Source organism: Micropterus dolomieu, linkage group LG11 (assembly GCF_021292245.1).
Source record: "Micropterus dolomieu isolate WLL.071019.BEF.003 ecotype Adirondacks linkage group LG11, ASM2129224v1, whole genome shotgun sequence".
Taxonomy (NCBI): domain Eukaryota; kingdom Metazoa; phylum Chordata; class Actinopteri; order Centrarchiformes; family Centrarchidae; genus Micropterus; species Micropterus dolomieu.
The window spans coordinates 4,562,103-4,581,122 of NC_060160.1; the positions used below are offsets into that span (position 1 = coordinate 4,562,103).

At 40.0% G+C, this 19,020-nt stretch overlaps 1 protein-coding gene across 4 annotated transcripts in view; it reads left to right on the forward strand.

Annotated features, from left to right (window-relative positions):
* Window positions 1-194: 194 nt before the first annotated feature.
* letm1 (leucine zipper-EF-hand containing transmembrane protein 1) overlaps window positions 195-19,020 on the forward strand; it is a 24,581-nt gene continuing 5,755 nt past the window's right edge. Inside the window, exons 1-14 of one of the 4 annotated variants that reach the window (XM_046062013.1) lie at window positions 195-585; window positions 4,972-5,029; window positions 5,451-5,937; window positions 10,647-10,790; window positions 12,056-12,193; window positions 12,595-12,798; window positions 13,057-13,176; window positions 13,676-13,807; window positions 13,918-14,076; window positions 14,481-14,615; window positions 15,103-15,135; window positions 16,079-16,213; window positions 16,399-16,592; window positions 18,023-18,179. In XM_046062013.1, coding sequence (XP_045917969.1) covers window positions 507-585; window positions 4,972-5,029; window positions 5,451-5,937; window positions 10,647-10,790; window positions 12,056-12,193; window positions 12,595-12,798; window positions 13,057-13,176; window positions 13,676-13,807; window positions 13,918-14,076; window positions 14,481-14,615; window positions 15,103-15,135; window positions 16,079-16,213; window positions 16,399-16,592; window positions 18,023-18,179 — 2,175 coding nt within the window. In that variant the 5' untranslated portion in view covers window positions 195-506. The remainder of the gene's footprint in view (window positions 586-4,971; window positions 5,030-5,450; window positions 5,938-10,646; window positions 10,791-12,055; window positions 12,194-12,594; window positions 12,799-13,056; window positions 13,177-13,675; window positions 13,808-13,917; window positions 14,077-14,480; window positions 14,616-15,102; window positions 15,136-16,078; window positions 16,214-16,398; window positions 16,593-18,022; window positions 18,180-19,020) is intronic. The other 3 variants (XM_046062014.1, XM_046062015.1, XM_046062016.1) reach the window with 3 other exon arrangements.

Consider the following 19,020-nt stretch of genomic DNA (forward strand, 5'->3'; position numbering starts at 1 on the left):
TGCTGTGCCAACACAAAATTCCCCTACAGGGAAGGCATATCATCAAGGGCTCACTTGATGTTGAAAAAAATGGTGGGGACGTAAGGGCTCAAAAGTCCCCAGTGTAAAAGACACCTATGCATATCATCTTTGATCTTTTATCTAATCTTACAACTCAGAAACACGGGCTTTTATTTTATAAATATACCGGAAGTCGCTCCACCCCGCACATCAAAAGCTGCTTAACGAAAACCGGTTTGACGTCACTTGGCAGCTTGGCCCGGCTAGTTGTCATCCGCGTAGAAGGGAAGGGCATAACATGGAGCTAAATTTTCCGATGTACAGTTATACACGCGTCGTAGCTTGTTAAAAATCTAACAAGGAGTTTGGTATTTCTATGTACCACACGTTAGCGGTGCATTCTTTTTGACATCTCGAACAAACAGTGGCTAGCTAACCGGCTAGCTAGTTTGTAGCTTAACCGTAACCGTTAAAGGTAATTTAGCGACAGAAAGCCTAATTTACGCATGGCGTTAATCCTGTTTACGAGGTCCCGGGCACCTTTAATGAAAACGTCCAGGTCGTTAAAGAACGAATTCAGGAAAGGTAAGGTTTTCTTTGTTAGTTTGTTATTGTCTGGTTTAACGTTGTTGTTCTTGTGTCCATGGAGACGTATGTTAATAAAGCTGACAAGGTGAGGAGTCCTGTCTTTTACGGAAGCAGGTGGTCCTGGTCCTGGTCCTGGTCTGGCCCTGTTGTGGTTTTAAAGGAAGATGGTGGATGACTCAAGGTGACAGGGCAGACGAACTGGGCATCGCACTTAAAACCGTGTATCAGTCATTATTTTAAGCTACAAAGCAGTTACTACTTTGCATCATGGCTGTATTGCATGTAACGTTACGGTTTTAGGTTTATCACATCCGTGACTGGGAAGCTCGAGGCACCGCACCTTTCTCATGATCATTAAAAAGAAGGAGGAACATTATGAATAAGGATTCAGGTTATCTGGGGACAAGCTGGTTCTGGCTGGCGAGCACCCCCACCTTCCACTGCAGTCTGAGAGGCTGCTGTTGTTATGGCAGACATGTTCTCTTCTGTTTATTCAGCATCCACAGGATATCTAATCATGATTTTAGAAGAAAATATGGTGGTATTTAGTCTCAATGTTTATGTTTAGACAAGGTTGTGAAGTATTGAACCAAATGAATGGTGATGGATTTTGTGCTTTTCCAAACTAGGGCTGCTTCTAATACATAGGAAATCTTCAGGTTCAAAGTAATAGTGACCAAGAGCTGCCTGATGGGCTCCAGGGCCTGCTGTGACTGCTGAACATTGACCAGTATGCTGTCTTTGCAATTTGATTTGTAGCTGTCATCAAAGGTTGTAAGGTCATACTAAAGATTATAGCATTATCTAACACAGCATCAATAAACTACGGGAGCAACCATAAAGTAACAGTTGTGATGGTACACGTGCTTTGGTGTAAGTGCACTATTAATGGTTTGGGATGTGGCATCTGCAAAAAACGCATGGAGCAATGTGTTTATTTATTGAGAGCGTTTATTCATTTTATGTGGTTTATCCAGCTGAGACCGAGGTCTTTTAGACTCACTTCACACACTGCTTGAAAATGCAAATGCCAGTATGAAAGAGAGTGTTGTCCAAGGGGAAATGACCCCAAAACGTCATAGTTTATTGGATACTGTGAAGGGAGATGTTTGACATTTGAGAAGCCACATACTCAAAAAGCCAGTCCTATCAAAACGAAACCGCAGTCTGGGCATAAGCTTTACAACATTCTGCCCCATAAACACGCTTGTTTTGAGGTCATGTCACTTTTGTTTTCAAGCTATGTTTTTTTTTTTTTTCAAGTGGCCAACAAATATAAAGAATATTGATGAATTGAAGTAAACATATTTGAAATAGCCCTGTATTTAGAGCACAAGATTGTACTGTTCTGGTGATGCTCTGGATCTAATGCAAATAAACATCTCTGATGGGAGATGAATAAATGAAGAAGTAGATAAACCAATTATATCACCCCACCAACAGTCCTGCTATTTTGCTGCGTCCTTTTCATGCCGATTGATACATGGTAGCTCACACTTCTGATAAAACAACGTATATATTTTATACCAGGTCCAATATATTGTTAGATGTTCAGGTAATAACTTTGTGCAAGACAGCAGTATCTGTACTAAAATAACTGAGCTCAAAAGGAACAACTGCTGTGTCTTAATTCAATCTCATATCAGGAACACTCCAAAGAACTGGCTCCAGGCCTATTTGGTGATATGCTGCTCACACAGTGAATGAGGAACTTTTATTAGACTGTTGTTTTAGCACAGTCAGACAGCTGCACGCTGCAGTCACACATGAGTTAGCTGGTAGGGCATGACCTATTCACGACCTTTCAAGGCCAGACCTAGTTTAACTTGAGTCAAGACCAGATCCAAAGGGGACTTGAACCATAGTGAACAACCAACACCAATAAAACAAATTAATAGTAAATATTACATAACAATTGCAACAATAATCCTCAGAAAGTCAACAGTTGTCACATTGGTGACAATGTTGATATACGTCTGACTATTTATTTATTTGTTAGGTGATGGTTATTATGAAAGATCTTTTTTTAACTTAACTTATACTAATCTACAGGTCTTGCAATTGCCCCTTGGGGATAAATGAAGTGTTCTGAAATTAAATGAAATTGAAAAGAGATTCAGATGTTTCTGTATAAGCTCTGTAATGTAGTCATCAATAGCCAAGTTGTGAGAAATTCAACTATATTGGAGGAGTTCAGTAGACATGCTTCATAAATTACAAGTTACAATTTCTTGCTTTAATTAAATAATACTGATCATTAATGAAGTATCCTTCTGTGGAACATTTCCCAAATTCATTAAAACATATAAATTAACTCCTTGTCGTGTTATAATGACGACATTTGTGGGTCACCAAACCAGATATGATGACTAATGTCCACAGTATTCTGACAAGTTCATTCTAACTGATGGTTAGTAAACATACTTGGTTTTATATTACTGTGGTTACTGTTGTCCTCTTGAGTTTTAGGCCTACCTTTATTTGAATGAGGTTTTGTGAGAGATTTGTGAACTCCTGTATTCTGCAGTTTTGTGGCTACACAGCAAAACATTACTACAGTGCCAGGGAAATAGAACATTAAATTGTTTAAAAAAGCTAAACTAGCTTTTTAAAATAAGTCTTATTTCTGTACTCTGTACATACAACATGTATTGCATGTCTGGGAGCCCTCCTATATCTTCTTCCAGAGAATTTCTACTTTTTCTGTGTTCAGAAGTATTTTTGGCCGCGTTTGTATGTAATACAACACATTATAGAAACGTCACACAAGGACCACAGCTTGCTGTATAATTTTTCGTGTATCTTTATAGTGCCACACATTTGCATACTGATAAAGAGAAAGTGATTGTCTTGAATCTTCATTAAGATTTCTTATATAGAAATACTTTATACACCATTGTGTTATTTGAAGACAAACATGTTGACAAATAAGTCATTAATGAGTGAACAAATGCACGAAATACTTATTAGCAAAGTGTAATTATAGCTATGCAACTAAATTACAAAATGATCTACCAAATGTGACGTATCTTGGACTGAAAGCAGCGAATGTGAAACCAAAACTGTAAAACCCCCAGGGGTTAAAACCACAGAGGAAACACAGCCCAGGCGAATGGTACAGTGTCAGGTATATCTACTGTAGTATTTCCAGCATTTTCTTTCTGTGCAACTGTAACCAGCCGTTCAGCCACAAAGGTGAAGCTGTTCTAGTAAACTCTGTGTCCTCCTGGCTGCCAGCCACAGCCTGTCATGTTCAACCAGGCCTCGCTGGATTCATTCCAGCCAGCCATGTGAGAGCTAGAGGAAGGGCGTAGCTAGGCCGTGTGCTCTAAGATGATTGGTGGGAAGTGTCTCACCAGTCCACCCTCTGCCTGTACGTCACACTCTGGTCACACTGACAGGGGCCCCACTGTGGCTCTCGCTGAGGGTGTGAATATCCTGGCCTCCAAGAAAGATTAATCTTTTCAGTGAAAAGATATTAACAGAAGAATAATACACTTCATTTGTTGGCAGAGATCTTTACAGAAATATGCTGTGTCTCAATTTGAATACTTCCGTTAGCACAGCTCCATGTAGTACACTGTTTACTTAATTGCATAGTGCTTGAATTTCAACAGTGTGGTGTCTCAAATTGAACACGGAAATAATGATAGCTTCTCCTTTTTGTAATTAATGGTGAAATGGAACTGGACAGATCATTACCACAAAATTGAACCAATAACCACACTGATGGCTTCTATCCGACAACAGTATAGTGGTACAGTGTATGTATAACTTACATTTGGACAGTGTGGCGTTCACTGGTGCAACCACAACTACGCCCCTTCTGCTACGTAGCCAAGATGGCGACTGTTGTGTGTGTGAGAAGTGTCTAATGTTCCACACTCAGCCTTTTGAGTACACCATCTGGGTACTCTCACTGCATTTTTCCATAATTGTCAGTGTGAATGTACTTATGCACTCAAAATATCAAGTTTAAGTATGGAGTATTGAGCACACAGCAATACACTACTAAATATTAATAATAAAATTAAGGAGCAAATGTGGAAGGTTATAGAAAAATAAAAAATGGCCAATGTGACCACAAGAGAAAGTTTTTGTGATATAGTCTTCGGTAGGCCCCTGTGAAAGACTTCAGGAGTGGCTTCACTTTATATCCTGTTATTGCATAACCAGATAAACGTGCGTTTTTGAAATGAAGTTGCATTAATGTAGTAGACCAGTCAGATTCTGCAGATAGCTGCTGAATATTTGCTCATTTGCTCATCAGCAGCAGTACATGAAATGCTTGCATGCTCTGTGTGTGTTTGTGTCTCTGTCTGTCTAATGGCTTTTTATCAGAACCCAGCTGCTCATGTTTTTTTTCCCCCCCCTTTCTTTCAGGGAAAGTACAAGATGGTACCTGTTTCAACTGCACAGCACTCAGACTCTCCAGTCAAAAGTAAGCCAATTAAATGTGGAGCGTCCACGGTGTCTGCATTTCCTGAAAACATCTGAAAATAACTTAACGTTTAATATAAAATGTTAAGACTTTGTTGAGACTGTTTTTGTGTTTGAAACCAACCCTAATTAAGACACCCACATTTTCTGAAAGGTCTATTTTTTTTTTTCTAGTTCTTATTTTTTTTGTTTTTCATTCTAGTAAAAGTCTGGGCCTTTTGAGGGGGCAATTTAAAAACCATATACATCAATTTAGTACCCAAGTATTTGTCATAAGTTTAAATCCCACCAGTGATTTTAAATCCCATTGCTTTTTGGAAAAATGTACCAGTACATGTTTATTTTACACTTTTCTAAGACTAGGTGTCTGTTTTTTCCTTTAAAGTCTGAACTTTGTACTCTTCACCCTGTTGTCTCCTTAGACTTGATGGGCTCCGACTCGGAGGTTTGGCCCAGCTTTCTTCACTCTCTCCTACCCTGCCTGTGTCAGAAGGTTGTGTGGGCCAGAGCCCAGACTCTCAGCGTCTCTACTGTGCGTTTGTGTTGGGGGCCTCCCCTTCACCGTACCCTGCAATCACAACGGGGGCCCAGTGGATGATGGCACGACCACAGGACATCCCTGGTGTTAGGTGGATACACACCTCGAGGAGGAGATGGGACGACTCCAAGGTGGAAAAGTCACTGCGTTCGTTAAAGGACAAAAAGAAGAAGCTGGAGGAAGGAGGGCCGGTGTATAGCCCGACGCTGGATGCAAAACCTGTGAGAAGGACGGTCCGACAGTGGGTTGTAGATGAAGTCAAGCACTACTACCACGGCTTCAGGCTGCTGTGGATTGATACCACCATTGCTGGTCGAATGCTGTGGCAGGTGCTGAACGGACACCCCCTGTCCCGCCGTGAGAGGAGACAGGTGAGGTCGGCAGGGAAGAAACTGTAGGTTTATTAATAGGAGAACAAATCTGTTTAGATGATTTTTTAATTAAATGTACCTTGGGGCATGCTTTGCTTGTAATGCACTCTGGTGCAACCACTACCAGGCCTCACATTCACACAGCCATTACAACAACAGTGGTCTACAATTGTCTTGTGAGCAGGTCTGTTGGAGATATGGACCTTGCTGTTGTTTTCTTCAGGGCCTGACGAACGTCCATACTTTAAGTGCTCAGACAATAAATGTAATAAATGTGAGTTTATTTGGCTCATATTTAGAAATGCTAAAATCAGAGCAGTGCAAAAGTTTCTACACTGGGAGCATTGATCAAGCTATGTCTTCCTTTTCACTTTGCTAGAGATAATGCAGCGATGTTAACCACTTGCTAAATCCTTCCCCCGAACAACGATTGTCTAATCATAGCTTGCTTAGTTAATCCTAACTAGGCACCCAAGCCTGTTGAGCTTTGTTGTGCATGGATATTGACTTTTCTCCTGGGACATGCAGCTTTAGCTTCTGCCTTTTAGCATGGTATCATGTATGTTGCCATCGAGTGCATGTGAGATCCTTTTAGGAGGTTATAGATTTGAAACGAGTGAACTGGAAAGATTAAAAAGACGGCCAAACATTGCCCTTTCAAGCATTTTATGTAACTAACATTAGCTACTAGCTAGCTATAGCTGCCAGACAGTTGTCATATCAGATCGAAATGAAATGAGAAGCCTGCCTTTTGTCTACCTCTGTCTGAAATAAATTGATATGTATGTGTGTATATATAAACAGAATTACAAGTGGCAGATATGTCACAGTATAAATAGCATGATGTGCTGTGTAGCAACAGAAACTAATGGGGGCAAGCAAACATAAAGTGCTGCTACAGGTCTGTTTAAAGGTCTGCTCAATTACAAAAAAATGATTTGAACAAAAAACTTCTAGGTAAACCTTCAATCCATCAGAGGTCACACACCTCTGGAGCAATTAGGGTTTAACCCAGGTCTCCCACACCAAAGGCTTTTGTCTTATCCACCGTGCCATCACCACCCCAGTTACCAGTGAGAGAAAGCTCAGAGTTTGCAGTGCAGATAACCAGCAGCAGGGCTCTACGGTGCGACCATTTTGCTCGCATATGCCCCTAAAAATCGACATGTGCGAACCAGAAAAATGATTTGCGAGTAACTACAACCTAACGTAACCCCCAACCCGGCCGCCGCGCCGCTAATCGTTCAAACCACCCTGCACCGAGTAGCTGGCAGGACGCATCGCAAAGCTTGTGTCAGTCCTTTGAGAGTGGTAAAACTCCGGCAACAAAAAAAGCTAGTCACAGGAGCACCGGGGGAGATCCCGGTGGGCGGGCCGCTCGGTGCAAAACTCGGTGTCTTTGTTACAAAAACAAAGACAGATGTCAGCAGCTGGAGCGGAGAGTAAGATAGCTAGCTGGCTATTTAGCTATAACAGGTTTTTTTGTTGAAACATGTTCAACTTTTCAGTGGATGTGCTCGTCAATTTCACTTTTCGTCAACTGGCCAATCACAGCCTGGATGGGGCAGGACATAAAAATGGTTTGACGTGCTACAGTGAACTTTCAAATGTTGAACTCCTCCTGAATGGTTCTGATCATTAATGAGATAGTATCATTAACAAATTAAGTAGGCCAATGTAATTGAAAACAATTCACAAACATGAAACTGCTGTTTTGACCAGTTGGAGTTAGTATTATATTAGTAGTGGGCTATATAGTATACTCTTACATAAAATGACATTAGCCTACATATAGCAAAATTTATATATTAACATACCAACAGTAAACTATTGCATTAAAATAGAATTTGATCTAATGTTAAATTACACTAATACACTCATTAAAACTAGTTTCTCCTTCATGTAGTGGAAAGAGCCTCTGCAGTAGAAAGATGCAGATTTCCACTGCCAGTGTGTGCTCACTCTAGCCTCCTCCTGAGAGCAACACATTCACGCACACTGGTTCTGTTTTACTGAAGTTACTATAATACTGTTCAGTAATCTTATTTACATTAGGTGTGGGTGCTGCTGGTAAACAGTGAAGTTGTTATGAGTGAAAGCAGATTTTCAAAAAATTTCTTTCAATATTTTAAAAAGCTCCGACAAAATTTTTTAATCTAATGCTGAGTGTACCTATCCAAGGGTCTTCACTTCCATAGTCCTCTAATGGTTTCACAGTTGACAAAAAGAGAAGGAGCAAACGCGTAGTATAAATATGTGTATAATAAATAGTATTTTTCACTGTGCTCCTACATTTCTTTGTGTGCCCCTAAATTTTTTCATTTAGGAGCACATGTGCTCATTGGGGAAAAAGGTTAGCGTAGAGCCCGGAGCAGGAGTTCAGAGATCAGAGTTGAGTAAGCATGGTTTAAGTCTGACAGCCCAGACATGTTGTTCTATAATGTTTAATCCACAGCTTCTCAAACCTAATGGGATCAATTATAGAAGACTGCTGCATGCTGAGTTACTCGCCAGGAGCGACTTGTGTTGCTTGATTAAAGCTCTTTTAGAAGAAGCGTTTGTGTTGCCTCTTTGAGTAAAGAAATGTCTCATTTAACGGTAGCTTCGCCTAGCGTTTACACTTTAACTTTACAGTTTATTGTCATTGTGTACATTAACAGAATCCCTTACATCATAACTTTATTTACTTTTTTAAAAAGGTTTGCAGCAATTGATGATGAAATAACTGCTATATGATGTAATAACTACAAAAACATTTGATTTTAACTGGTGATGGAATCATGATTTACTCATACATGGATAACATAAGTTGATAACAAGGTTTCACTCATTCAAACCTGATGTAGAATAAACGATGGTTAAAATTCACTGTTTGACCTCAAATGAAGTAATAAAAAGTGTTTAAATGGCAGACTCTTTGACATTATCTGCCCCTTGTTCTGTTCGGCCTGCAGTCTGACGTTCAGAGGCCCACTGCCAGGTGTCATTTCAGGGAAGGTGAGCAGGTCAGCCAAGGTCACACTTCCTGTTACCATGTTCCTCAATAGTACAGGATGGTACAGACTTAGTGGACATGATTGGCAAGTTGAGAATTCTCCTCTTAGTGAATTACTGAGTTGCTGTCGCGGTTTTCTGGGAATCTTTCCATGTGCTTTGGCTGAGTTACTTTGCCAAATTCAAAATTCACTGCTGCTGCTTTTGCTTTTTAACTAGATACGTTGCATTAAAACAAAAATAATAATTTAAAAGTTAATGTTTTAATCTGCCAGATTGGCTGATATAATCAACCCTACCAATCCTATTAGCCTACCTTAATCATCACACTTTAACTCAATGTCTTCAGTGCTATTTCTGACATTGGCACGGGCAATTTAGCTAAGCTAGCTCCACTTATATATGTTTATTTGATTAAATTAAACTAGAGCCTTAAAGTGCTGATGTATGACTAGAGAAACAGACCACATCCTGCAGTGGCAAAGACTTTCTACCTGTTGAGTTTGGGTATTATCTTTACATCTTCTGCAACATTGAAAATACAGGATGATAATGAAATACCTGTTCACTTGTAATTAAATTTTCAAGTGCAGTGCAGGAACTTAGAGGAATGTAGAGGTGCTATACTTACAGACAAGTTTAAGGGGAAAGATGCATTCAACAACTACTTTGTGATTATTCTAACAGAGGAAGTAAAGCCTTGCTGCAGAGCTAGTAGCTGCTGGTCAGTGCTGATGGTGATCGCAGCCTCCCCCGTCCCCCTCCCCCTCCCCCTCCCCTTCATTAAACCCACATCACCAACCCATCTGCACCTTTTCAAATGCAGCCGACTCCCTCAGAGCGCATGTCCCGAGCCCATCTACACTCCATTCATCTAACCTGGACTGGTTTTGCCTCCTTAATCTCCTCCTTTCATATTCACTTACAATACTCAGGCCTTCATTTAAGGCTTCTTCTATTTTAATCTGTCACCCCCTCCTCCCTCCTTTTGATGTGGAACTCTGGGAGATGATATACATGTCAATGGGCCTGTGGACAAAGGCCTTTTCACTCAGGCTGGCCTAAATCCTTCATCCTACTTTTTCACTGACATGCAGGTGGAAAGGGCGGAGACAGAAGGACTCGTGTTTTGGCCTTCTCCCTTAGGGCCATTTCTGTAGATGGCTGGTCAGGATTATGTCCCCGGTTGGTCAGTAAGACACAGTTAGACAGCTGTACAATGAAGTAGACTACTGTTGGCCTGGTACTTCTATATTCTGAGGATTGTTCAGGTCTGAGCTGAGCAAATGTGCTTCCTGTTGGCTCAAGTGGACATATTATGAACCTTGTGAGGCAGAATGTTCACTGTGGTCTTTAGCTCCATGCAAATAAGGCACAGATGAATTAGGAGGTTTCTGCTGCTCTGGGGATGTATGGGCGCAGGGTTAAAAGTGCTGATTGTTGAAACTGTTATTAGAGGGATTGAGCAGGGTGATTGTACCAAGGGACAAAGGAAGATGGGGTAAACATTTCCCATGAATGCCTGTTGGCTCTTCTGCTCGCTGCTGCTCTCTGCTGGGTACATACACAAACTTCAGCACAATGGAAATGCTACTTGTCGGCATTTAAAATAATCTCCACAGTTCTTTAAGACACATTTCTTTCTTATTTTTTGAAATCATTTTAAAAAGGAGTCAATTCTAACTCAAGTTTTTTTTTCCAAATCCTCTTCTTAGTTCCTGAGGACATGTGCAGACGTCTTCAGACTTCTTCCCTTCCTGGTGTTCATCATTGTCCCGTTCATGGAGTTCCTGCTTCCCGTAGCTCTGAAACTCTTCCCCAACATGCTGCCGTCCACTTTCGAGACACAATCGAAGAAGGTAATGAAAGCTGGGCATTTTGTTCAGACTGAAGCTGCATGATACAGACGAGATGCATAAGATGAATTTGTGGAATTATTTTGCTAGCTGTTGAAGTTTCAAATTATAGTCCAGTTTTATGTCCACACTGTATGCCAGTGTGGTTTGAGACACAGTAGCTCAACTAAGGCTGCAGCTAACTTAATTGCTTGGTAACCATGGTAATAAGGGTTAGGAACTGATTTAGGAATAAGGCCATTACAGATTAACTGTTCCTGAGTCAATGTTCCTTTCTTAACTTAAGATAGGATAAGTGTTAAGCTGTCCTAACTTTTGCTTTTACACCAGGTAGTGTTTGCTAACTCGTTTAATCCACATGGCCGCTCTTTTATTGCTTTTACAAAATCAACAAAATGTCAACAGGCGGGAACTTAGGCTATTAATTGATCTACCGATGTGTTTGATGACAAACACTTGTTAGTAGAAAAGCTGTAGGCGATGTAACGCTAGATAATGCCTCATTATATAACATAAGATCATTAAATTCAAGAAATGCATGAAAAACATGACGTTAGCCCGCAGCCTTTATTACATATTTTTTTGCCTTCATTAGTAACTTTCCCGAGAAGAGTACGGGTTTCTACCACTGTCCGTGAGGGAGCACAGGAGAAGCCACCACCGGTTTTCCACTGCTCTTTGGACACAACAGTTGCCTTTCTCTTCGTATCACTTGTCAGTGGATTTTCTTTTTAACAGCATCAACGCTCCGCTGGATGCCAAATATCCGACAGTGACTGTTTCCGCTATTTTAGCTCACTCTCTATCTTTAATCTTCCGAGTTAAGCGTTACTTGAATTTGGATTTTTTTCTTGTTTCTTCTCAATGTTTCAGTGTAATTTTCATAAAGAAAACTCCCAAAAAACAGCGATTAAAAGCCGTTTAGCTCACGATATGAGAAAAGTGGCATCCGTTGCTAGGTAACGGCCATAAAAGTTGATAACCGATGTTGGATTGTGTATTTAGGATTTCCTAACCTGAGATAAGATAGGATGATGTAAGAAGATTGCTTCTGTAATACCAAATTGGGAAAAATCCTATCTGAGACTTAAGATAGGAACTTTCTATAATATGGCCCCAATGATTTTCTTGATTAATTGGTTAATCGTTTTGTCAGCCCAAGGTGATTTTTTTCAAATTGCTGGTTTATTTTATTGATGGCTCAATAAAATTATGAAGATGGGAATTGTTTTTTACACCACATTGAATTTGGAACTTGTTGTTTTTAGGAGGAGAGGTTGAAAACTGAGCTGAGGGTCAAACTGGAGATGGCCAAGTTCTTGCAGGACACCATCGAGGAAATCGCTCTGCGGAACAAGGTTTCCCAGGGCAATGTGACGGAGGAGTTCTCCACTTTCTTCCAGAAGGTGGGTGTCAGTGTTTACTGAGACAAGGCATCATGAAAAGAGGGGAAAGGGGCTCCAAACTGCCTGCTGGTCTTGGAAACAATTAAATGTCTTTGGTTGGTGTATTGTACATTAAATTGCATACAGTAAATACTATAAAATAATTAAAGATGTTTATTTTACAAGTAACAGTTACAAGTAAAGCCACAAGAGGCCGCTGTCCTGTTAACATAAACGCTTCTTAAGTTTTCAATTTCCTGTGCGGGTTAGAGTTAGGGTTAGACACCAAATGTGGCGCAAATAGAGTGAAACTACGGCTGTCCGTTAAGAATGTGTTGTAATGATTTAGGTTTTTAAAACAGATTGTCAGACCTCCTTCATCCAGAATGATTTACAAGCCATTACTTTGTCATCTTTTGTAGATACGGAACTCTGGGGAACGTCCCAGTAATGAGCAGATCTTGAAATTCTCCAAACTGTTCGAGGATGAGCTGACTCTGGACAACCTGACCCGACCTCAGCTGGTGGCTCTCTGCCGTCTCCTGGAGCTCCAGTCGATGGGGACCAATAACTTCCTCCGCTTTCAGCTTATCATGAAGCTGAGAGCCATCCGTGCAGATGACAAGGTAATAACCTCTGTAGTAAAATTATAGTAGATGTCCTAGGGAGGACACATTTCCCCTTATCATTGTCAAAATTTAACAGACAGCTACACTTTCATAAATAGTAAAATAACTGCTAAGAGGTAATATGTAGAGCACTTTTGTGGTTAGACATTGCTTTGATTTTACTTCTCTCTCCATTTTATTTTGAATAAAAAATTTTTTAGGACACACTTAAAATGTAGTTGATCATTAGGAATTCTGTGTGAACTGTTTATCCAGCTGATAGCAGAGGAAGGGGTGGCGAGTCTGAACGTGAACGAGGTGCAAGCAGCCTGTCGCGTCAGAGGAATGAGATCTCTCGGAGTAACAGAAGAACGACTGAGAGAGCAACTCAGCCAGGTAACAGCGGCGAACACTCTTTAACTCTTTGCCTCTAATATATCCATTTTTCCTCAGTTACTGAACTTGAATATTATAACGTAACTACCTTAAGATAAACGCTTATTGTCTCATTTTTGTGCATTTCACACTACACTAAAATCTTCACTCTAAAATGACAAAGTTTGACTGACTTTGTTTACTTATTTTGCATTGGAGCTAATATTCAGTGCCATTTTTAATATCTTAAAATGTGGTCATTAACAGAGGATATGCTTTATTAAACAAATGAAAAAATAGTGCACATGCAAAATCTAATCTATATCTGCAGTGCATTATGTTAATTTCAAGATATGAAGCTGCAACACCTGAAATCTGAAATCTATTCTGATTCACATTTTTTTTATTCTCTCATTCACACAGGTTATGTATAATCAAACACTACGGTTGTGGAAGTTTAGGGAGACATTAGATCAGATGTTTGTCATAACCTCTGTCATGTTATATTCGGCTCTTGTAGTGGCTGGAGCTGCATCTGAATCAGCAGATCCCCACTTCCCTGCTGCTGCTGTCTCGAGCCATGTACCTCCCCGACACCCTTTCCCCCGCCGACCAGCTGAAGACAACACTGCAGACGCTGCCTGAGATGGTGGTATGTGGCGTATTTGTTGTCATTTAAGGTTAAGTTTGTGGTTATTTTTGTAAAGGTAGATATCTTTGGTACTCTAATCTGATCTATCCTATCCTATTTCTCCCCTCCAGACAAAGGAGGCCCAGCTGATTGTGGCAGAGATGGAGCTTTCCAAAGTAGACAATAAGACCAAGGTGGAGACCATGCTACAGGAGGAGGAGGCCATACGCCAGGACAACAAGGACAGGGAGATGGAGAGGTTGGCAGACGCTGCAGAGAAAGCTGCCAGGGTAACATCTCCAATCATTTATTTTTATTGTTCATGAAAAGTTCTTTTGACAAAAATGTGTCTTTCAAGATAGATGTATTAATACATGACCTTAAGTACTTAAAGCAACATGAGAGTACCTGTTTTCACTGAGTACAATTTTGGTCTATTAGAACTCTATCTAGAACTTTTCAGGACATGTCTGATAGAAAAATAAGACCAAAGCTTTTGGTACCAAGTTTTGGTTCTTGACAGTTGTTCATACCCGGGGATGTATCAGTAAATGTTTTGGTATGATACCTAGCCCTAGAGACATGTTTATATGCCAGCTCATGAGGTGTTTGAGAAAATGACAGCTAAACGCATGAGGAGCATGTCTGTTATCCTACAGATTGTATAGCAAACTTCTATCTTTACTTTATTTAGCCATGTCCTTCCGAGTTGGAGCTTGAAGCAGAGAAGGATAAACGCAGCTATGCAGATGCAGAGATGGCTAAAGCTGCCATGGCTGCACATTCAGAGACACTAAGGGATACTGCACCTGTCATAGAAGGGATCAAGGTAATGCCTCTGAACATACACACTGTGAGACCAGTACGTTTTTGTTAAATTATGCTTACAATTGTTTTTACATTTAGTTGTAATTTGGACATGGACATTTATAGTTTCTGCTAAAACTCATATATTTTACGTGCATTTTTATGTACCATTATTTTAAAGAAATTACTAAAACAACATAGATTAATCAGTAATATCAGAGATATGTACTTTTCATTTCAATAAATGTATTTACCCTGTTGCATACAATATATCATATCTTTTGAATTAGTTTTTTGTTTTTCTATTTAATTGTATCATTTCTTTTTACTTCTGCCAAATCAGTCTTGGGCATACCAAATACATATATAACAGGGACTAAATTTAAGCCACAGAGGATTTTATGATAAGTCTTTTCCCAATGGTATTACTAACAGCACAAAAAATTTATGTTTGATATTTAGTGTGGACCTTTTCATTGTATCACTAATGCGTCTTTTGTGCCACACAGTTTGAACAGTTGCAGAAATTCCTGCGCTTACAGGTTAGGTTTAATGATGTCTCCTCCCAAATTACCCTCACAGCCATACCCGTTTATCCCTGCACGCACACTATCTGGTGTTTCTCTGAGCAGACCCAGATGAGGGTTAAGCAGTACTTGCATATTATTCTGACATTGGTTTGAACTATTTTAGACTGTCATTTGATTTCCGGTTCAGTAGGAGTGAGAAAATAATCCGAATGACAGGAAATAACCTAGAAATGCAAGGTTTTATGTGCGTGATTAGATAAATGTTGACATCAGCCTGCGAAAGAAAGTGAGGGCAAACCACAAATGCTCATGTTGAGCCTTGTGTGTTTATTAAATGGGATGAAAGCAGACAAAAACAAAATTGTAGTGTGGACAAACCACGGTAGTCATGTTCAACATTTATCAGCATTTACTTGTTTGTTGTAGAAAATATCACTCATCTGATGCTCTGAAATGGTTAAAGAAATCCTAAATATGCTTTGCAAATTCTGTTTGGCCCACATCTACATGGATTTCTCCTCCTCTTTTCCTTGTCGATCCTTCCAGGCAGTGTCCCTGTCCAAGTCGAACCTTTCCCTCTCTAACTAACAGGCTTTGTAGTTCCACAGAGTTCTCTTCATCATGTGGGAATGTGCTTTGGGGTTATGGGGAGTACCCTGGTGTCATCTAGAGCTTCCCTCTTTTTACCCATTTTGTGTGTTAGGGTTGGTCTCTTATGTGGGTTTATATTAAATGCACATGTGCTACACTGGTTAAATTAATGCACTTTTTGATCTTCTCCTTAAAGTAACTGGAATGTATTGTGACACACATCCATGTTGGATGGAAAATATGACCTTAAGCTGCTTTAAAGCAGTTTTTTAATGTAGTTTCCTTCAAAGCACATACTGTGTCAGATTTCTATCACTCCTGACATTTAGGAGAAAATTTCCTCAATTGTATGTTTGTATTCCAGGGTGAGGAGATCACCAAAGAAGAGATTGACCTGTTAAGTGATGCGTGCACAAAGCTGAAGGAGCAGAAGAAGCTGTTAACTCTGGAGAAAGAAGAGCTTGAAGAGCTGAAGGATGATGTCCAGGAATACAATGAGGTACCCGTCTAAGACTTATTAATTATTGCAGAAAGACAAAAGTTGTGGTTTATTGCCAATCAAATCAAAGGTTTTAGAATTTTAAGAGTGTGTGTGTGTGTGTGTGTGTGTGTGTGTGTGTGTGTGTGTGTGTGTGTGTGTGTGTGTGTGTGTGTGTCACTTGTGTATTCATGTATGTTTTCCAGGATCTCGAAGAGATAAAGAAGGAGCTTTCTAAGACCGGCCAAGAAAAGGCGGTAGAGGAGTCAAAGGCGAGCCAGCGTCTGTCTAAGAGAGTAAACCGCATGATCGGTCGCATCGACAAGATCATCCTGGAGCTGGAAAAGGACAAGGCCATCCTGGACGGACAGATGGACAGTGGGACCACCCCACCTGTTGGGTAAGAGCTGAATATGTTACTTTAACTACTACACTGCTATCTGTGGTAGTTCAGAATAGTAAAAACAGGATTTCATTCCAAGTTGTCACTGTACACCAATTTGGAAACAATGTTTAAAGTTTATGGCTTTCAATATTCTATATTTTTGATTATGTCCCAACCGAAACGATCCTTAGTGATTACAGTCTGTCTCTTGATACTCTTAATTCGACTTCCCTCGCCTGTGTGTGGTATTGTACAGTGTGGCTCACTGATGTGTACAGTCATCAGAAATCTTTGCTCACAAAAAGGTAGTGAGCACATTTCCCTAAAATCTTATATCTAACTATGTTATTTCAGATTTAAGTCTTATTTCAGTTTTTATACTGGATTTTTGTGACTGTCATCATCACCATCATTTTCATCCTCATCGTCATCATTTTCATCCTCATCATTTTCATCCTCATCATCATTACTTAAATTGTAAAATGGTGGTGGAGATGAAAGAAGGCACAACAGGTTTCCCAGAAAAAACTAACTCAAGCTATGTCACTTATTAGTTTACAACTTAAAAACCAAATCCTAATTTGTTTATAATTTTACAGATTATTCTTTAAACAATGCGATGCCAAAAGGTAAGCTGATCTGTGATAGACCTTCATTTGCTTGCTTGCCAAATGCTAACATTGCATCATGGTTGTCAATTCTCAGCTGCTGAAATCAGTAAGCTTCCATTTGTGCTCACTACACCAAAGTGCCACCCACTGGTTGCTGTGTACCAATTTTAATAACAGTTTATCTTCCTTAATGAATGAAATCAGATTGAATACAAAGATCTAACTCAAGCTGCTTGATTGTAAAGCTTTAAGACATTCCAAACTGTATTTGTTTAACAAATATTAAATGTCTGATTTTAACAATGCACTAGACAATATTTATTTATATAAAAAAAGAAATAAAAATAGTGAAATTGTTAAAATGATTATTGATTATTTTTGCTGCCAATTCTGAGTTGTGTGTGTTTCAAGTTGCCCAGAGCAGCTTTAAACACTATCAAGTCAAGTGAATTTTATTTATATATGGCCCAATATCACAATTCACAAATTTGCCTCAGAAGGCTTTACAATCTGCACAGCATACAACAGACTCTAACCTTAGAGGAAAGACTCCCGCCTGAAAGCAGTTTTTAAAAGGGGAAAAATGGAAGAAACTTCAGGAAGAGCAGCAGAAGAGGGATCCCTCCCCCAGGATGGACAGACATGCAGTAGATGTCGGCACGCAAGACACCTATTCAATGATTTTCAGCTTTAAAAACAAATCAGTTGAAAACCTGCCGTGAACACAAATGAAACTTCAATCAGCGTGATTGGTGTGATCTGGGAACCTTTAATGCAGCATGTTCTCCACCACATTTTCATCACAATTTGTTACATACCGCTTCCTGTATGCAGTCTGTTCTACACCTTCAGGGAGAACCTCATCAGCATCGACGAGCTGATCGGCGTCATGCGGCAGATCCAGAACATTCCAGAGCACAAGCTGCAGAGCATCGCGGAGGCCCTCGACGACAACAAGGACGGGAAGATCGACATAGACGACGTCATCAAAGTAGGTTGAAAGGATGATAAAAAAAATGAGGAATTCTTCTCTGATTTGTTGTGTTTCTCATTTTCATTTCCAGATAAAATGCTCTTTTTGAGTTTTGTTTTAAAGTGAAAAGGGTTAAAAATGGTTTATTACAGATCAGGGCTACTGAACATCAAAGGATGAGCTGTGATTATGCACATAAGTAGCACAATATCGCACCATAAGACTTGGTGGAATTTGCCTGCCAAGTGTCATTTGGTTGGGATTTAACACATCACCCGTTTATCAATGTATGTTAGATTTATGAAAGACACGAGGTTTTTTTTATGTGGTCTTGTTTCCTTCACTGGTTTCAAGTGAGCGGGGCTCAATTGGAAAAAGGTGGTCCCATACATCCATGCACCACATCTTCCCACTCCAATCTAATTTACTGTTTAATAAATATTACTTGTGGATGTCTTTTTCCCCAAACTAAGCTTTTGCCCATTTTAAACAGAGAAACAGTGTGTAAAGAAGACTCGTCACTAAGTCGGCTTTGCTATTTTACACTAAACCAACACAACAGTAACACAACAGCTTTGGCGTCAATTGTGACGTGTAATATATGTTGCTGAAACATTGGTTTCTAAACAGAAATATTGGCGTGTTGAGGAGCTTCAGTTACTGTAGGTTAGCTGCTATCTTCTTCTTCTTTGAGTTAGCTGCTATTTTTTAATCAACCCAGTGGTCACACACATAACATGTCATCAAAACGTCACACCCATGTCCCATCCTTCTGGCTCCCCCTTGTTATACTGACGTTGATTTGGCTCTGTTACCTCCACTGCTGGCTTAACAGTGGAACAACCCCCCCCCCCCCCCC